Source organism: Podarcis liolepis, assembly GCF_965112155.1.
Source record: "Podarcis liolepis genome assembly, chromosome: 5".
Lineage (NCBI taxonomy): Eukaryota > Metazoa > Chordata > Lepidosauria > Squamata > Lacertidae > Podarcis > Podarcis liolepis.
The window spans coordinates 100,816,868-100,834,721 of NC_139556.1; the positions used below are offsets into that span (position 1 = coordinate 100,816,868).

The window sequence follows — 17,854 nt, forward strand, 5'->3', positions numbered from 1 at the left end:
TATGTTTAGTCAGAATCTCCTTTCTTGTTACTTGAAGCCATGAGTTCTAGTCCTACCCTCCGGAGCAGAAGAAAACAAGCTCGTTCCCTCTTCCATGTGACAGCCCTTGAGATATTTGAATCTGGCTCTCATATCTCCTCTCGGTCTCCTCTTTTCCAGGCTAAACATACCCAGCTCCTTCAACCGTTCCTCATCAGGCCTGGTTTCCAGCCCGTTGATCATCTTGGTCGCCCTTCTCTGCACACCTTCCAGCTTGTCCATGGCCTCCTGAAATTGTGGTGCCCAGAACTGGACACAGTATTTAGGCTGTAATTTCTGGACACATTTATTTTGCAGCGGGAAGTTTTCCTGAATTTCGCAGGACTTAACTACCGAATAAATACGGTCCGCCTGGAAGAAGGCTAGAGGCGAAAACCGTATTCCCTCGATCCGTATTGATTCTTGGGGCGATCCTGAGGATGCTTCCTCGGAAGTTAGTTTCACTGTTCAGGAGAGGATCCTGAAATATATTCAGGATCTCAGCCTGAAGCTGTCATCCTGTCTGCACGCTGACCCAGGGAGTCCATCCCACTGAACCCCATTAGAGAACCAGTGTGGTCGAGTGGTCAGAGTGTGGACTAGGACCCCGGAGACCCGGGTTCAAATTCCCACATGGCCACGAAGCTCACTTTGGGTGCCCGTCACAGCCTCTCAGTCTCGCTTGCCTCTCAGGGGATTAAATGAGGAGGGGGGAAACCGTGCGCGCCACCTTGAGCTCATTGGAGGAAGAGGTGGGATTTAAAGGCAATAAATAAAAGAAAATAAGAGGAATAAACGCGACGGGAAGCATTTTAACCTGCAGCTATGATTGCAAGGGCGCGCTCACGGACACCATCGCGCCATAGGAGATAGTTCCGAGTTAAAACAAATCTGTGATCTTGCGAATCCGCGGAGGCGGAGTTAGAAAAGAAGCGGATACTGCAGGGGCCCAATCCAGCGGTAAATTCTGCAGCCCCGCCGAGGGCGCTCCCCTTCCTTTCAGGGGGATCGGGCGCAACAGAAGTTCTCGCTGGGTTGGGCCTCAAATCGGCAACTAGACTCCCCAAGTCTCAAGTCCTAAGCAAGTTCAGAGAAGTGGATCCGAATGAAGCCGACAAGGTTTCCATTGGGTTGTCTCAGGACAGATAAAAGGAAACCCTTCTGGATGCAGCGCAGTTAAACTGTGGAACTCCTTCCCGCAGGAGGCAGAGATGGCCATTAACTTTGAAGGCTTGAAAAGAGGATTAGACAAGATCATGGAGGAGGGGGTAGGACTATGGATGGCTCCTAGCCAGGATTGCACTTCCCTCCACAGTCAGAGGCACCAAAGCCACAGGAGGGGAGAGTTGCTCTAGTACTCGGATCCTGTTTTCCACAAGAGGCATCTGGTTGGCTACTGTGGGAACAGGATGCTGGACTAAGATGGGCCCTGGCCTGATCCAGAAGGCTCTTCTTGCGCTCTTATGGCTATGATTGCAAGGAGGCGGCCAGGCACACACTCAGGCCGCAGGCGTTGATCCGGAGTTAAGAGAGGGCTCGTGTACCCACGGGGTTAGAAGAGAAGCCGATTGTGCCCGTGGTTACAAGGGAAATTGGATCTATCCGGAGGAGAGGGCCCAATCCGGCGGTAAATTCTGCGGCTCCACCTTCGTTTCAGTGGATCTTGCGCAGCAGAACTTCCCTCCGGATTGGCCCCCAAATCTCCACCTAGACGCCTCAAGGCTTCAGTCCTGAGCAAATTCGGAGAAGCGGATCCGAATGAATCCGACCAGACTTCCATTCGGCTGCGTGAAAAACGAAGCAGCGCGCCTGGAGGTTTTGATGAGCGGGTCTCTCTAGTCAGTTTCCTGGCTCCACGTCGGTCATATCCACCGTCTCTGGAAGGAGCAAGCTCCTGCCCTTTGCAGCTTCCCCGTTGGGAAGGAAGGAAGGATTCGCAAACGCCCCCCTGTTCACCCTCCCCTCCACCCAACGCCCACTCCTCCAGGCTAAAGATCTCCCCTGTGCCTTCGGATTTGCGAGCGCGCATCTTTGCGGCCAGCGAAGAGATTTGGGGTTGTGTGTGTGTGCGCGCGCGTGTTGCGTGTCCTGTGGGAGCAAGCGTCGCCATGCCTCCTCCTCCTCTTCTTTTCGCCCCCTCACTTGGGGGGTACCAGATCCGCGCGCTTAATGGGGCGTCAAAAAGCGCCGGGCTCCTTTTTGCGGGGAGGGGGAGTTGTTACACCCCTTCCTTGACGTCAGCAAAAGGCATTATAAAAGGGGGGCGTCGGTAGAGATCCCAGAAGCCACGATCTCCCCCCGTGAGCTTAGCAGCGATCCCAAGGAGCGGAGACGTCGCAGCATCAGCCGCGCCACTCCACCGTCTCGCCCCGTCCCGTCGGGCTCTCCTGCGCTCTTCGCCTCCTTTCTCCGCTCGCTTTCCCCGGGAAAGAGCTGCTCTCTCAGACTTCGCCAGCATGCTGACCTGCCGCCTCCAGTGCGCCCTCGCCCTGCTCGTCTCGGTCGCCCTGGCGCTGAGCACCGTGGCCGCCGCCCCCTCGGACCCGAGGCTCCGGCAATTCCTGCAGAAGTCGCTGGCCGCAGCGGCGGGGAAACAGGTAAGGGACCCAGGAGTCCGAGGGAGGGTGGAGGGAGAGAAGGGCGTGGGGAGCAGAGCTAGAAGGAAACCGGAGCGTCTCTGAGCAGGTGCAGAATCCCTTTTCCTTATCACTACTTCGAAGCAGTAGCAGCTGCTGGATCAGACCCTAGACCTGCTTCCCCTTAATGCAGAGGTAGACTGCCGCTGTCCATAGAGGTTCCACTCCTCAGTTCTATAAAGAGCTAATACGAACAGCAGAAGATATCCCAAATGGGTGTTTGGCAACAGGTTATTTTATTTTATTCATTTAATAAGATTTTCCCCAACGACAAACGAAAGTGTAAACCAAAAAGCACCTGAGCCTGGGAGGACAAAAGGACAAAGATATAGTGCATTCATTTATTTTATAAAACCTCAAAGCAGTTTACAAAGAGAATAAAGCAATAAAATTATTGGTCAAATCAGTCAAAACAACTCTAAGATATTCAAAAGGTAAAACTGGCAATGAAATGAACTAAAAACAGACTGAAAATCATTAGCTGTCTAAATATCTAGGTAGGTTTGTCCAGACAAAAAACTACTGATTTCTCACCAATGTAGAATGCCCATTATGTGGCACCTGTAATGGTGCCAGCTGCAAAGAAGCAATCAAGTATTGACTCATGTGAAGATTCCCTTTACCAATAACAAACAAACAAAATCAAGGTATTCTCCACCTCTGAGTCCCATCGTTATTGAGAATAGAGGTTCTGTGAAATCTGGTATGAGCCAGACATTTGCACCTACTGGTGGCCCTGAGATGCAAGGAATCATGCCATATAGAAAGATATATACTGAGCTCAGTCTCTCTCTCTCTCTTCCTCTAAGGAATTGGCCAAGTATTTCCTGGCAGAATTGCTCTCAGAACAAAGCCAGACGGACAACGAGGCCCTGGAATCAGACGATTTGTCCCGTGGAGGCGAGCAGGATGAGGTGAGGCTGGAGCTGGAGAGATCGGCCAACTTGAACCCAGCTCTGGGACCCAGAGAACGCAAAGCTGGTTGCAATTACTTCTTCTGGAAGACATTCACAGCCTGTTAGCTCGGGAAACCTCTTCCTTTCCCCCTGTCTCCACCTCCAGCCTCTCCTTTCTTTCCCAGTCCCTTCATGCCAGGAGCTGAAGACTGTATTGTATAAAATTCATTGTTAAGGTGATATGAAAAGGGAAAAAAACTACACCTCACTTTGATTTTGAAGTTGTTTTAATAAAACATTCAGTTTCAATTGTACACAATTTCCTTTGTGCTTGTGATTTTTGACTATTTCTTCATGACACACTGACCCCCACCCCATCCCACACTGCACATCACTCTTGTGGGAATGTTCAGGGAGGGAGGAGAGGATATATTGTTAAATAATATCCTTCCTAACTTGTGTTAGCAAGTCCCTTTACTTAGCAGAGTGCATCCCCCTTTCTAATACACAGGGTTAACTTGTTGCAGGCTCGTTTGAGCATCTCAGTATAAAATTCCTGGTAAGATCCCTTCTTGTCCCTTTTTTAAAAAATAGACATGACAATCTTGTGTTAAAAGTAGAAATGTAGTTTACTCACATTCATTCAGTTCACAGTTGGATCCCTGAAGATATATATATATATATATATATATATATATATATATATATATGTGTGTGTGTGTGTGTGTGTGTGTGTGTGTGTGTGTGTGTAACTATCCCATAAGGGAGTTAGTCCCAAGTGACTGCAGAAAGGCAGTCACTTCTGCTCACACATTGAAAGCAAGATGGAGAAGAGGAGAAACTGAAAGAGGAGGGGGGCTGTGTGCCTTTTGGTTTCGTTAACTGCACAGGTAAGGTCACGCCCACGTCTAGCCACATGCAAAGGAAGTTTTGTCCCAGCCCAGGAGGAAACAGGAAGTTAGACTCTTGGCTGGTACAAAGCATCCCGCTGCATGCCCACTCTAGGAATGTTGTACTTGACTGCTATGTGTTTCACATCCCACAACTCTGATGTGCCCTTTAAAATCCCTTCTTGCAATAAAGTTCCTGCTTCAAAGTGTCATGGTTATAAATTTTCTTTCTGTCCTTCTGTAGAGTTCAGGTGAAACAGCGATGTCATGATGGAGACCTCTAAAACCATCCTTGACTATGGTCATCTTGAGTTTCTCTGGTTTAGGAGGACTGAGTCCAGTGCAGGCTCTTCAATTTAATATTTGTTTAAGTGGAGATGTCAGAAGGTCTTTTACAGGCCAAGGACATCCTTGAACCCAGCACACTAACTGATGTTGGCCCTCATGCTTAAGGCATGTGCTTGCAAATATATATATATATATGAGAAGGAATTTCCAGAATGGTTAGACACGTACCTTTTTCACAGATAAGACATTATGGCAGAGAAATAAACTGACTACACAAATGTTTTAAAGTATATTGGCTCTTACCTTAAGATATTAAAATTTGCCCTGGTGAGAAGCAGAAAAGTCAGCTATCAGTAGCTGTTAGAAAAGAGAGAGACACCACTGTGATGAAACCTTTCTAGCTCAGCCTTCCACAACTCAGTGCCTTCCAGATGTTTTGGACTATGCATCCCATAATTGTTAGCCACATTTGGCCACGCTGACCAGGCTTAATGGTGTGGGAATGTTCAGGGAGGCAGGAGAGGATATATTGTTTAATTATATCCTTTCCAACTTGTGTTAACAAGTCCTACAATTTAGCAGAGTAACACTCCCCCCTTTTAAAACTTGCACAGCGGATAGGTTTGCCAGGCTTGTATAAGCCTCTAAAATAAGCTTCTTGGTAATTTCACCTTTAGTCCCTCATAAAAAGAATAGACATGACACAGTCTTGTAGAAAAGTATATAAAAGAGTTTACTCACATTCTGTTCACAAATGGATCCCAGAAGGCAGACTTAAGTTACAAAATATATACACCTGGAATCTATCCCATAAAGAGATAGTTCCTTTGTCCTCTCTTGGCTGCAAGCCAAGAGAGCATCTCAGACGAAGCAGATGTTGCTTCTTCAAGGAATGGAGTCAGAGAGAAATGGCTGCCTCCACTGAGGTACCGTATTTTTCGCTCCATAAGATGCACCAGACCACAAGACGCACCTAGTTTTTGGAGGAGGAAACAAGAAAAATATATTCTGAATATCAGAAGCCAGAACAGCAAGAGGGATCGCTGCACAGTGAAAGCAGCAATCCCTCTTGCTGTTCTGGCTTCTGGGATAGCTGTGCAGCCTGCATTCACTCCATAAGATGCACACACATTTCCCCTTACTTTTTAGGAGGAGGGGAAAAGTGAGTCTTATAGAGCAAAAAATACGGTATTTTGTTACCTACACAGGTGAGGCCACACCCACCTCTGGTCACATGCAGAGGAAGTCTGTCCCAGTCCAGGAGGAAACAGGAAGTTCTGACTGGCTGGTCCAGACATTCCCTTTTATGTCCACTCTAGGAATGTTGTACTTGACTGCTCTGTGTTTCACATCCCATAGATGGGAGTCCTAGTCCAAGAGATCTGGGTTGGGGAAGACTGTTTACATTATCTGCTAAGGTGTGGTTTGGTAATTAAATACGTTGCTCTGAATATCTTTCATAAGAAAACTTGTTGGATCAGGCCAATTGTCCATCTGTTCCAGCATTTGCCAAACACATTCTGCAATAATCAATCATCTCTCATGCAAATTAACATAGTAGTTAATGGCAATCATATATACCAGCAGAGGATGTAACCCAATGTCCAGTACAGTGGTACGTCGGGTTAAGAACTTAATTCATTCTGGAGGTCCGTTCTTAACCTGAAACTGTTCTTAACCTGAAGCACCACTTTAGCTAATGGGGCCTCCCGCTGCTGCCACACCGCTGCTGCACGATTTCTGTTCTCATCCTGAAGCAAAGTTCTTAACCCGAGATAGTATTTCTGGGTTAGCGGAGTCTGTAACCTGAAGCGTATGTAACCTGAAGTGTATGTAACCCAAGGTACTACTGTACTGTACTGAAAATATCATTCCCGCATGTTGTGTTCTGGACTGGCCCAGAGTTGCCTGGTAGCCAGAGCAGCTGCTTGCATTGCAGAAAGTCCCAAGTATCTCCCTTCAACACATTCACAAAAACTTGGCTCTCAAGTGACAAGGAATGGAAAAGACCCTTGTCTCCCTTGGATCGTACAAAGCTTCTGCCAACTAGAGCTGGAAATCTGCAGCAATGGGCTGATCCATTAAGAGGCAGCCTCATGTCTTCACCATCAAATAATTTTCCCCTAATTAAAAGAAATAAAAGATGCTCCCTTTATAAAGGACATGCTTATAATGGACAGCAACTTAGAGTCTTCTTTTTCTTCTCCTTCTCCTTCTCCTCCTTGGCTTATAAGGTCTTAAGAACATAAAAAGATCCTGCTGGATAAGGCAATGGCCTCTCTAGTTTCTGTGGGAATGTTCAGGGAGGCAGGAGAGGATATATTGTTTATCAATATCCTTCCTAACTTGCGCTAGCAAGTTCCTTAACTTAGCAGAGTTTCACATTCACCTTTTAAATGCACAGCATATAGCTGGTTGCAGGCTTGTGTAAGCCTCTCACTATTATATACAATTCAGTATTGAATTTTATATTCCTGGTAAGTTCCTTTTTATCCCTCTTAGAAGAATAAACACACAACAATATTGGGGATAGTGTATAAAAGACTTTTACTCACACCTTCACTTCGCAGTTGGATCCCTGATGGCAGACTTAGTTACAAAGTATATACATGTGGATCTATCCCATATGGGGATAATCCCAGTGTCCTTTGTTGGCTGGAAGCCAACAGAGAATCTCTTGCTAAAGAGCTGCTCCAATGACGAAGTAAGACAAACAGAGGAAGTGTGCAGCGTGCCTTGTCCTTTTGTGTGACCTAGGAAGGTAAGGTCATGCCCACCTCTAGTCACATGCAAAGGCAGGATGCTCCAGCCCAGGAGGAAACAGGAAGTTTTCGACTGGCTGGACCAAAGATTCCCCCGCATGTCCATTCTAGGAAAACAAGGAATGTTGTACTTGGCTGCTACTTATGTATCACATCCCACAGTATCCTGTTCTCACAGTGGCCAAACAGATGCTCTGATGGGTAACTCACAAACAGGCCCTGAGCATAAGAGACCGCTCTCCTCCTGTAATTTCCAGCAACTGGTATTCAGAGGCAGAGTATAGACATCCTGACTAGTCGCCATTGATAGTGTTCTCCTCCTCCATGAATTTGCCTAATCCTCTTTTAAATTCTTCTAGGTTGGTGGCCCTCACTGCAAGTTCCAAAGTTTAACTATTCATGACAAGAGCATAGCTGTCAAGTGTCCCTTATTTGAAGGGACAGTCCCTTATTCCAGCGCCATGTCCCACTGCTGTCCCTTATTGATGGATGTCCCTTAAATGTCCCTTAAATGATGTCCCTTAAATTTCAAAGGAAGCAGCTCCTCTCCCTCCCTCCCTGCTGGCCAGGGAGGAGGGAGGCTCCAACTGGGTTGCTTGGCTGTGTTGCTCACCCAATAAGAAGTCTAAGAACAACTGGGGGTGGAGCTTGCATGCCTTGTGTGTGGCTAGCTAATGCAAGCTTAGTGGGTTTTGAATGCTGGACGCCATTTTGTTGCACGTGCTGCTGCAAACTTTGCAGTGCAAAGCCAGGCCGGGGAGCCAACTTAAGTTGGGGCTGCATAGGCCTTGTGGTGCATGTGATTCAGATTCTATTCAGTTGAACCTCTGGTTACAAAGTTGGTTGGACAGTGTTCTCGAAGCTACCCAGCATGAGTTTGACCAGACTGCAGGAGGACAGGAAGACTGGAGTGCCTGGAACAGGTGAGGCTGCAGGTCCCTTATTTTCAAGGCTGCTGGTCCCTTATTTTCAAATCTGTAAGTTGACAGCTGTGGACAAGAGACAAAAAAGAAAAAAAAAAGAAAGGTCTCAAAGTGACTTAAAAGCATTTAAGGAGCCTAAGTATAAATGAATGGCTACATTAAATAGCTCATAAACAGTCACAGAGAAACCCTTTGGCAGCAACACCTCCTCAGTGGCAGCTGTTTTTTTGTGGCTGTGCACAAAAGTCCGCAATTTCCACACAGTCACACCTTGTTCTTTCAACTTGCTACCACAACATTAGAGCTAGAGAGAGTTTTGTGTGTCTCATTCCTCGTCCCGCAATGTCAAGGACACGCACACAGATGCTGGAAGGAGGCTAAAGATTTCATTAAATTCTCATGTTAAGGATTTGTACTGATTCTGAAGAACAGTAGTAGGGTTTGGCAGCAAGGAAGACCTTCAGCTGAGCTATGTGGTATGCCCTCCAAGCAGTTTCAGGGGAAACCACATTAGTGCTTGTGAACCAAACATCACCGTAATATGTCAAAGTCATAGAATCATAGAATCATAGAATCCTAGAGTTGGAAGATTCCACAAGGCCCATCGAGTCCAACCCCCTGCCAAGCAAGAAACACCATCAGAGCACTCCTGACATATGGTTGTCAAGCCTCTGCTTAAAGACCTCCAAAGTAGGAGACTCCACCACACTCCTTGGCAGCAAATTCCACTGTCAAACAGCTCTTACGGTCAGGAAGTTCTTCCTAATGTTTAGGTGGAATCTTCTTTCTTGTAGTTTGGATCCATTGCTCTGTGTCCGCTTCTCTTGAGCAGCAGAAAACAACCTTTCTCCCTCCTCTATGTGACATCCTTTTATATATTTGAACATGGCTATCATATCACCCCTTAACCTCGTCTTCTCCAGGCTAAACATGCCCAGCTCCCTTAGCCGTTCCTCATAAGGCATCGTTTCCAGGCCTTTGACCATTTTGGTTGCCCTCCTCTGGACACGTTCCAGTTTGTCAGTGTCCTTCTTGAATTGTGGTGCCCAGAACTGGACACAGTACTCCAGGTGAGGTCTGACCAGAGCAGAATACAGTGGCACTATTACTTCCCTTGATCTAGATGCTATACTCCTATTGATGCAGCCCAGAATTGCATTGGCTTTTTTAGCTGCCGCGTCACACTGTTGGCTCATGTCAAGTTTGTGGTCAACCAAGACTCCTAGATCCTTTTCACATGTACTGCTCTCAAGCCAGGTGTCACCCATCTTGTATTTGTGCCTCTTTGTGTCTTCCAGGAAAGAACAGTAGACTTTGGCTCCTGGGTCTAGGACAGTTCATTTCATGCCAAGTGCTCCCCATTCCCCAGGAGAAGGCTCATAGCTCAGTGGCAGAAGATCTTAGGTTCAATCCCTGCCCTCTCCAGGTTCCCAATGGGTGAGAAATTGTCTAATAATTCTTGGGAGCTGTTGCCAGTCAGTGTAGACAGCACCGCGCTAGATGGGACCCATGGTCTGATGAGGCAGCTTCCCAAGTTCCTATTAAATCAGCCCATGGTTCAGAACCATGAGGTCTGGAAACTTGCTTTATTTCAAAGTGAAGAGCTGTGCCTCAGTGGCAGAGAATGTGGTTTGAGGGAAGGAAATCTGCAAGATCTCTGCTGCAATCACCACAACTGGAACGCCATATAAGGTTCTGGTCACTTGGCCTCAAAAAGGATCTTGTAGAACTGGGAAAGGAACAGGATGCTGGACTAGATGAGTCCCTGGCCTGATCCAGCAAGTTCTTCTTAGGCTCTTATGGCTATGGTTGCAAGGAGGCGCCCTGGCACACACTCAGACCACAGGCGTTAATCCGGAGTTAAGAGAGGGCTCTTGTACCCACGGGGTTAAAGAGAAGCCGATTGTGCCCGTGGTTACAAGGGAAATTGGATCTATCCGGAGGAGAGGGCCCAATCCGGCGGTAAATTCTGCGGCTCCACCTTCGTTTCAGTGGATCTTGCGCAGCAGAACTTCCCTCTGGATTGGCCCCAAATCTCCACCTAGACGCCTCAAGATTCAGTCCTGAGCAAATTCGGAGAAGCGGATCCGAATGAATCCGACCAGACTTCCATTCGGCTGCGTGAAAAGCGAAGCAGCGCGCCTGGAGGTTTTGATGAGCGGGTCTCTAGTCAGTTTCCTGGCTCCACGTCTGTCATTTCCACCCTCTCTGGAAGGAGCAAGCTCCTGCCTTTGGCAGCTGCTCCGGGAGAGTATCAATTCCTCCATGGAGAGGGAAGGAGGGATTCGCAAACGTCCCCCTGCGCACCCTCCCCTCCACCCGACGCCCACTCCTCCAGGCCAAAGATCTCCCCTGTGCGTTCGGACTTGCGAGCGCGCCTGTGGGAACTTTGCGTACCGATTATCCGTTAACAGGGCAGCTTTGCGGCCAGCGAAGAGATTTGGGGTTCCGTGTGTGTGTGCGCGTTGCGTGTCCTGTGGGAGCAAGCGTCTCCATGCCTCCTCCTCCTCCTCTTCTTTTAGCCCTCCCTCTGCAGACACGTGTCAGCCCCCTCACTTGGGGGGTAACAGATCCGCGCGCTTAATGGGGCGTCAAAAAGCGCCGGGCTCCTTTTTGCGGGGAGGGGGAGTTGTTACACCCCTTCCTTGACGTCAGCAAAAGGCATTATAAAAGGGGGGCATCGGTAGAGATCCCAGAAGCCACGATCTCCCCCCGTGAGCTTAGCAGCGACCCCAAGGAGCGGAGACGTCGCAGCACCAGCAGCGCCACTCCACCGTCTCGCCCCGTCCCGTCGGGCTCTCCTGCGCTCTTCGCCTCCTTTCTCCGCTCGCTTTCCCCGGGAAAGAGCTGCTCTCTCAGACTTCGCCAGCATGCTGACCTGCCGCCTCCAGTGCGCCCTCGCCCTGCTCGTCTCGGTCGCCCTGGCGCTGAGCACCGTGGCCGCCGCCCCCTCGGACCCGAGGCTCCGGCAATTCCTGCAGAAGTCGCTGGCCGCAGCGGCGGGGAAACAGGTAAGGGACCCAGGAGTCCGAGGGAGGGTGGAGGGAGAGAAGGGCGTGGGGAGCAGAGCTAGAAGGAAACCGGAGCGTCTCTGAGCAGGTGCAGAATCCCTTTTCCTTATCACTACTTCGAAGCAGTAGCAGCTGCTGGATCAGACCCTAGACCTGCTTCCCCTTAATGCAGAGGTAGACTGCCGCTGTCCATAGAGGTTCCACTCCTCAGTTCTATAAAGAGCTAATACGAACAGCAGAAGATATCCCAAATGGGTGTTTGGCAAGAGGTTATTTTATTTTATTCATTTAATAAATTTTCCCCTAGAAATGGTAAATCCGGATTAACTGGGTGGGGATACAGGTTGGCATTTTGACGAAGCCCACTGCACCACGGAACTGCTGAGTTAAGTGTCACAGGTAGCACCGACCTCTCAGCAAAAAACGGGTTGGAAGCGCCCTTACATGCACTTACTTGGTGTAAATCTATTTGCACTCAATGGGGGGCTAGATGACCCAGACCTTCCAGACCTTGTACTAGATGACCCAGACCTTCCAATTCTACAGTTCTACAGTTCTATGATTATAGTCGTAAGCTTGTGCTGTAGCGCAAGAAACATGCAAGTAGACAAAGGCTGTAAACGAACAGCGTGAACTTAAAAAAAATCAGTCATAAAGCCAGCCTCAGATGCAACCACACCACAACCGAAATTAATCCCGCTCGCTGATATAGACATCTGGGAGACATGACTGAGAGACGCAAATTCCAAAGGTCCTAGGACTTCCTCGACAGTTGGGGTGTGTCTTAGACTAAACTCTGATCAGGGGGAAGCCTGTAGCTCAGAGTCCAAGCACGCCATGCTCCGAGATTTAATCCTTGGCCAAAGCTCAGTGACAGACCATCTGCTTTGAGTGCAGAACGTCCCAAACTCAATTCCCACTGTCAACCTCTCCAGCTGGGAGAGACTCCTGCTGGAAACCACAGAGAGCCACTGGTCAGGGTAGACAACAGTGGGCTAGTTGGCTCAGCAGGTTCTGACCCAGTATAAGGCAGGTTCCCAGGTTCCTTTTAAACCAGACCTTAATTCGGGACCATGAGAACTGGAATCTGTTTTATTTTTCAGGGGAAGAGGTCAGTGGTAGAGTATCTGCTTTGCTTGCAGAAGGTTCCAGGTTCAGCCCCCAACATTCCCAGGCAGGGCTATGAATATCCTAGGCAGCTTCCTGCATTCATCCTCCCTGAAACCCTGGCGAGCTACTCCTGCCTGCCATTTGTTCCTCTCTCTCAGGCAGCCTTGCACTGGCCCGGAGCGCTGCAATTTCCCCACCCCACATTGTTGCCATCAATTTCAAAATAAACACATGCAAACACAAATAAACACATGCAACACTAGAGAGAAGCTTCCCCGGAATTTCCTAACAGCAGAAAGCATTTTTATGTTTTCATCCAGTCCTTTGATGTAATAGGGAACTGGCCAGGGCTAACAGAGTTGTTTGGTGCGGAGCTCTCCGTGGTGCTGAAAAGAGCATCACTCCAACAGCTTAGCCTGACCAAGGCTACTCAGAAGGAAGCCTTGCATCCTAGCGAGTGTGTTTACATTGCAAGTGACCAGAGGGATGTTGCAGAGGGGCAAGGAAGTTGGTTTCAATGCCATGTAAGAGCACAGAGTTTCAGGGGCCAACTGTGTTGGCGAGCATAGGAACAAAGAAATCTGCCTCACACTGACTGTTGGTCCATCTTGCTCAGTATTATCCACAGTGATTGGCAGAACCTTTCCAGGGTTTCAGACAGGGAGTCTTCCCCAGCTACCTGGGTTTGAATCTGGGACCTTTTGCTGGCAAAGCATGATCTCTACCACTGAGCCAAGCAAATGTTTGAGCTGCACAAAATGGCTCAATGCAATAGTGAGATGCGAATACAGTAGTACCTCGGGTTAAGAACTTAATTCGTTCTGGAGGTCCGTTCTTAACCTGTGAGCCAAGCAAATGTTTGAGCTGCACAAAATGCCTCAATGCAATAGTGAGATGCGAATACAGTAGTACCTCGGGTTAAGAACTTAATTCGTTCTGGAGGTCCGTTCTTAACCTGAAACTGTTCTTAACCTGAGGTACCACTTTAGCTAATGGGGCCTCCTGCCACTGCTACACAATTTCTGTTCTCATCCTGAAGCAAAGTTCTTAACCCGAGGTACTATTTCTGGGTTAGCGGAGTCTGTATCCTGAAGCATCTGTAACCTGAAGCGTCTGTAACCTGAGGTACCACTGTAACTCTTTTTAAAGGCGCTGGTCCCATAGCTGAAGAATCTTTTACATTTCATCTGTCTTTTCCGCTGAAAATCTCCACCATCTTAAAGAGCTGGTTCATACATGCTGTGACCCACCATTCAGAGTGGATCCAGATTACTGCTTCCTTCCACTTTTGTTAGACGCTGCCTTCTGCAATAGCTGCATCCATAGGAAGCCAGACCATTTGGTCCCTCTAGCCCAGTGTTGTCTACACTAAGTGGCAATGGTTCTGAGGCATGTTTCAGGTGGGGAGTTTCTTCCAGCCTCAAGTGGAGACAACGGGGATCAAACCTGGGACCTCCTGTGTGTCAAGAAGGTGCTGTACCATTGAGCTAGGGTCCTTCCATTTGGCGGTGGGTGCCAAAGGGACTGAGGAATGACAGGTGCTTTCACTGCCCTCCACCCACAACCCATGAACATTTTCCTTTCAAAAAATGTGATGGCCTCAAGATCCACTACATGGTGAACATCTCTAGATGATGGGCCTCCTGTTCAGGGTCAGTCCTACTGTGGGAGATGTGGAAAATCCAAACCAACCTCTTTTCCTTGGATCAATTATTGTACAGATCACAGCTCCGTCTGCAAATAATGGGGGGGGGGGATAGGAGAGGGTAAGAGGTGAGATCTTCACATCTGCCTTGGTGGATCTGACGAAAGTTCACCTAGTCCAGCATTTGCCTGCAACTGCCAGCCAGAAGCTACTGGAAAACTGAGAAGAAAATTACTTACTATTTCCAGCTGTTGTTTGTCCCCGCCCTCAAAGAAAACCTCACCTCTGCTACTGAGAGGCAAAATGTGTCTGTACATGGGGACGGCTTTAGCTATTTTCTTCAGCAACTGCTTCTGGAGCCGTCTTATATGATCTAATACTTATATGATCTCCTGCCCACCTAGCAGTTCGAAAGCACCTCTAAAGTGCAAGTAGATAAATAGGTACCGCTTTATAGCAGGAAGGTAACGGCGTTTCCGTGCGCTGCGCTGGTGCCGGCTCGCCAGAGCAGCTTCGTCACGCTGGCCACGTGACCAGGAAGTGTCTTCGGACAGCGCTGGCTCCCGGCCTCTTAAGCGAGATGAGCACGCAACCCCAGAGTCGGACACGACTGGCCCGTACGGGCAGGGGTACCTTTACCTTTTACTTATATGATCTAATACAGATATGATACTGAAGTCGGGCCATCTTGCTTAGCATGGTTGACACTGACTGGCAGTTGCTCCCCAGAGTGTAGGTGGGTTTTCTCCCAGCCCTATCTAGAGAAGTTTGAACCTGGGTCCTCTGCATGCCAAACAGATGCTCTCTCATGGATCCTTCCCAATTAGGAACATGAGAAACTGTGTTATAACGAGTCGTATCAGTGGTCCATCCAGCTCAGAAGATGGCAATGGCTCTCCAGGGGCCTTTCCAAGGATGGAGTGGGGAATCTCTGGACCTCAGAGCAAACATGGCCCGCCAGGCCCCTCCATCCAGCCCTGGCCACACCCCCTCTTCCCAGACCACACCCCTCCCCAGTTCTGCTTTGTGTCTTCCTTGAACACTTTTGCCTCACTACAATGTCTCCTTGAACTTGCCTGCCTCAATGGAGGTGTGTGGATAGGGGCATAGCCTACCATGCAAAGGTAAGATTCACACCTGTTGCTCCGCCCTCTGTTGTCTTTGGCCCCACCCACTACTCGCATGTGACCACCAGAACATTTCCCATGAGATCATGTGACCCTCGGGCTGTGAAATATTCCCCACTGCAATTCTAGGTCCTCTTCAAGCTGTGCCTTTGTCTGAGATGAAATGAATGTAAATAGAAGGCATTGTCCAGGGATACAGAACCAATTTCTGCCCCAGTGGCTCATGTGGTCATCATCAAAAAAACTACTGACAAGAGCCTCTCTCTTGTCTGATATGCAATATTGGTTAATTGATTTTTTTTGTCCAAAAGCACAAACATAACAAAAAGAGAGAAAACAACAACAAAAACAACAAACGAAAGTGTAAACCATAAAGCGTCTCAGCCTGGGAGGACAAAAGGACAAAGATATAGTGCATTCATTTATTTTATAAAATTGATTGTAAAAGAAAACCTCAAAGCAGTTTACAAAGAGAATGAAGCAATAAAATTATCAGTCAGATCAGTTAAAACAACTCTTTAAGATATTCAAAAGGTAAAACTGCCAATGAAATAGACTTACACATGCATCAGCTATCTAAATATCTGGGTAGGTTTGTCCAGACAAAAATGCTTTTTTGCAGGTGGTGAAGAGAGTACAGTGCAGGTGCCTGTTAATAGGCGGGGAGTTCCAAAGTGTAGGTGCTGATTTCTCACAAATGCAGAATGAATATTACGTGGCACCTGTAACGGGGCCAGCCGCAAAGGAATAATCAAGTATTGACTCATGCGAAGATTCCCTTTTAACAACAAACAAAATCAAGGTATTCTCCACCTCTGAGTCCCATCGTTATTGAGAATAGAGGTTCTGTGAAATCTGGTATGAGCCAGACATTTGCACCTACATTTGCCCTGAGATGCAAGGAATCATGCCATATAGCAAGATATATACTGAGCTCAGTCCCTCTCTCTCTCTTCCTCAAAGGAACTGGCCAAGTATTTCCTGGCAGAATTGCTCTCAGAACCAAGCCAGATGGACAACGAGGCCCTGGAATCAGACGATTTGTCCCGTGGAGGCGAGCAGGATGAGGTGAGGCTGGAGCTGGAGAGATCGGCCAACTTGAACCCAGCTCTGGGACCCAGAGAACGCAAAGCCGGTTGCAAGAACTTCTTCTGGAAGACATTCACATCCTGTTAGCTCGATAAACCTCTTCCTTTCCCCCTGTCTCCACCTCCAGCCTCTCCTTTCTTTCCCAGTCCCTTCATGCCAGGAGCTGAAGACTGTATTGTATAAAATTCATTGTTAAGGTAACATGAAAAGGAAAAAAAAATACACACCTCACTTTGATTTTGAAGTTGTTTTAATAAAACATTCAGTTTCAATTGTACACAATTTCCTTGGCGTTTGTGATTTCTATTCCTTCATGACACACTGACCCCCACCCCCCCACCCCACATTGCAAGTCACTCTGATGTGCCCTTTTAAATCCCTTCTTGCAATAAAGTTTATGCTTCAAAGTGTCATGGTTATAAAATTTCTTTCTGTCCTTCTGTAGAGTTCAGGTGAAACGGCGATGTCATGATGGAGACCTCTAAAACCATCCTTGACTATGGTTGAGTTTCTCTGGTTTAGGAGGATTGAGTCCAGTGCAGGCTCTTCAGTTTAATATTTGTTTAAGTGGAGATGTCAGGAGGTCTTTTACAGGCCAAGAGCATCCTTGAACCCAGCACACCAACTCATGTTGGCCCTCATGCTTAAGACGTGTGCTTGCAAAATAAAAAATAAAAAATTGAGAAGGAATTTCCAGAATGGTTAGACACATACCATTTTCACAGATAAGACATTTTGGCAGTGAAATAAACTGACCACACAAATGTTTTAAAGTATATTGGCTCTCGCCTTAAGATATTAAAATTTGTCCTGGTGAGAATCAGAAAAGTCAGCTATCAGTAGCTGTTAGAAAAGAGACACACACCACTGTGGTGAAACCTTTCTAGCTCAGCCTTCCACAACTCAGTGCCTTCCAGATGTTTTGGACTACGCATCCCATAATTGTTAGCCACATTTGGCCATGTTGACCAGGCTTGATGGGAGTCCTAGTCCAAGAGATCTGGGTTGGGGAAGGCTGATTACATTATCTGCTAAGGTGTGGTTTGGTAATTAAATATGCTGTTCTGAATATCTTTCATAATGAAAGCTTGTTGAATCAGGCCAATGGCCCATCTCCTCCAGCTTTTGCCAAACATATTCTGCAAATGTTGGGAAAACAGTTCCCACCAGTCCCAGCCTGCACTGCCATAACTTTTGGGGAGTTCCACATTCTCTTGTTTTGTCAGTTTAAAACACGTTGCTTGTCCACAAGGACTGAATGCATTGGAGGAGATGTGGAGTATCATTAAGGCTTTCTTTTTATTTATTAACTGCTGTTAATAAATGTTAACTGCTGCCTCCCTTGCTTTGGGAGGAGTGGGGCTGAAGCTGAGCTGTATTGTGAAATCAGTGGACAAATGGGTTTTTCTAAAAGGTTCCTGAGTGATGTCAAGGAGAAGTGGAACTAAACTCATGGCTA

The 17,854-nt window shown here is 47.6% G+C and overlaps 2 protein-coding genes across 2 annotated transcripts; both read left to right on the top strand.

The window, feature by feature from the left end:
• The first annotated feature begins 2,270 nt into the window (after nt 1–2,270).
• On the top strand, nt 2,271–3,869 carry LOC310707438 (somatostatin-like). Its single transcript, XM_083504645.1, has 2 exons — nt 2,271–2,615; nt 3,464–3,869. Exons 1-2 carry the CDS (start codon nt 2,475–2,477, stop codon nt 3,674–3,676), a joined length of 354 nt encoding a protein of 117 aa, XP_083360771.1. The 5' UTR covers nt 2,271–2,474; the 3' UTR covers nt 3,677–3,869.
• A 7,235-nt stretch (nt 3,870–11,104) lies between these two features.
• On the top strand, nt 11,105–16,806 carry LOC310707439 (somatostatin). Its single transcript, XM_083504646.1, has 2 exons — nt 11,105–11,424; nt 16,270–16,806. The coding sequence occupies exons 1-2, from the start codon at nt 11,284–11,286 to the stop codon at nt 16,480–16,482; spliced, it is 354 nt and encodes a 117-aa protein (XP_083360772.1). The 5' UTR covers nt 11,105–11,283; the 3' UTR covers nt 16,483–16,806.
• Nucleotides 16,807–17,854: the final 1,048 nt, after the last annotated feature.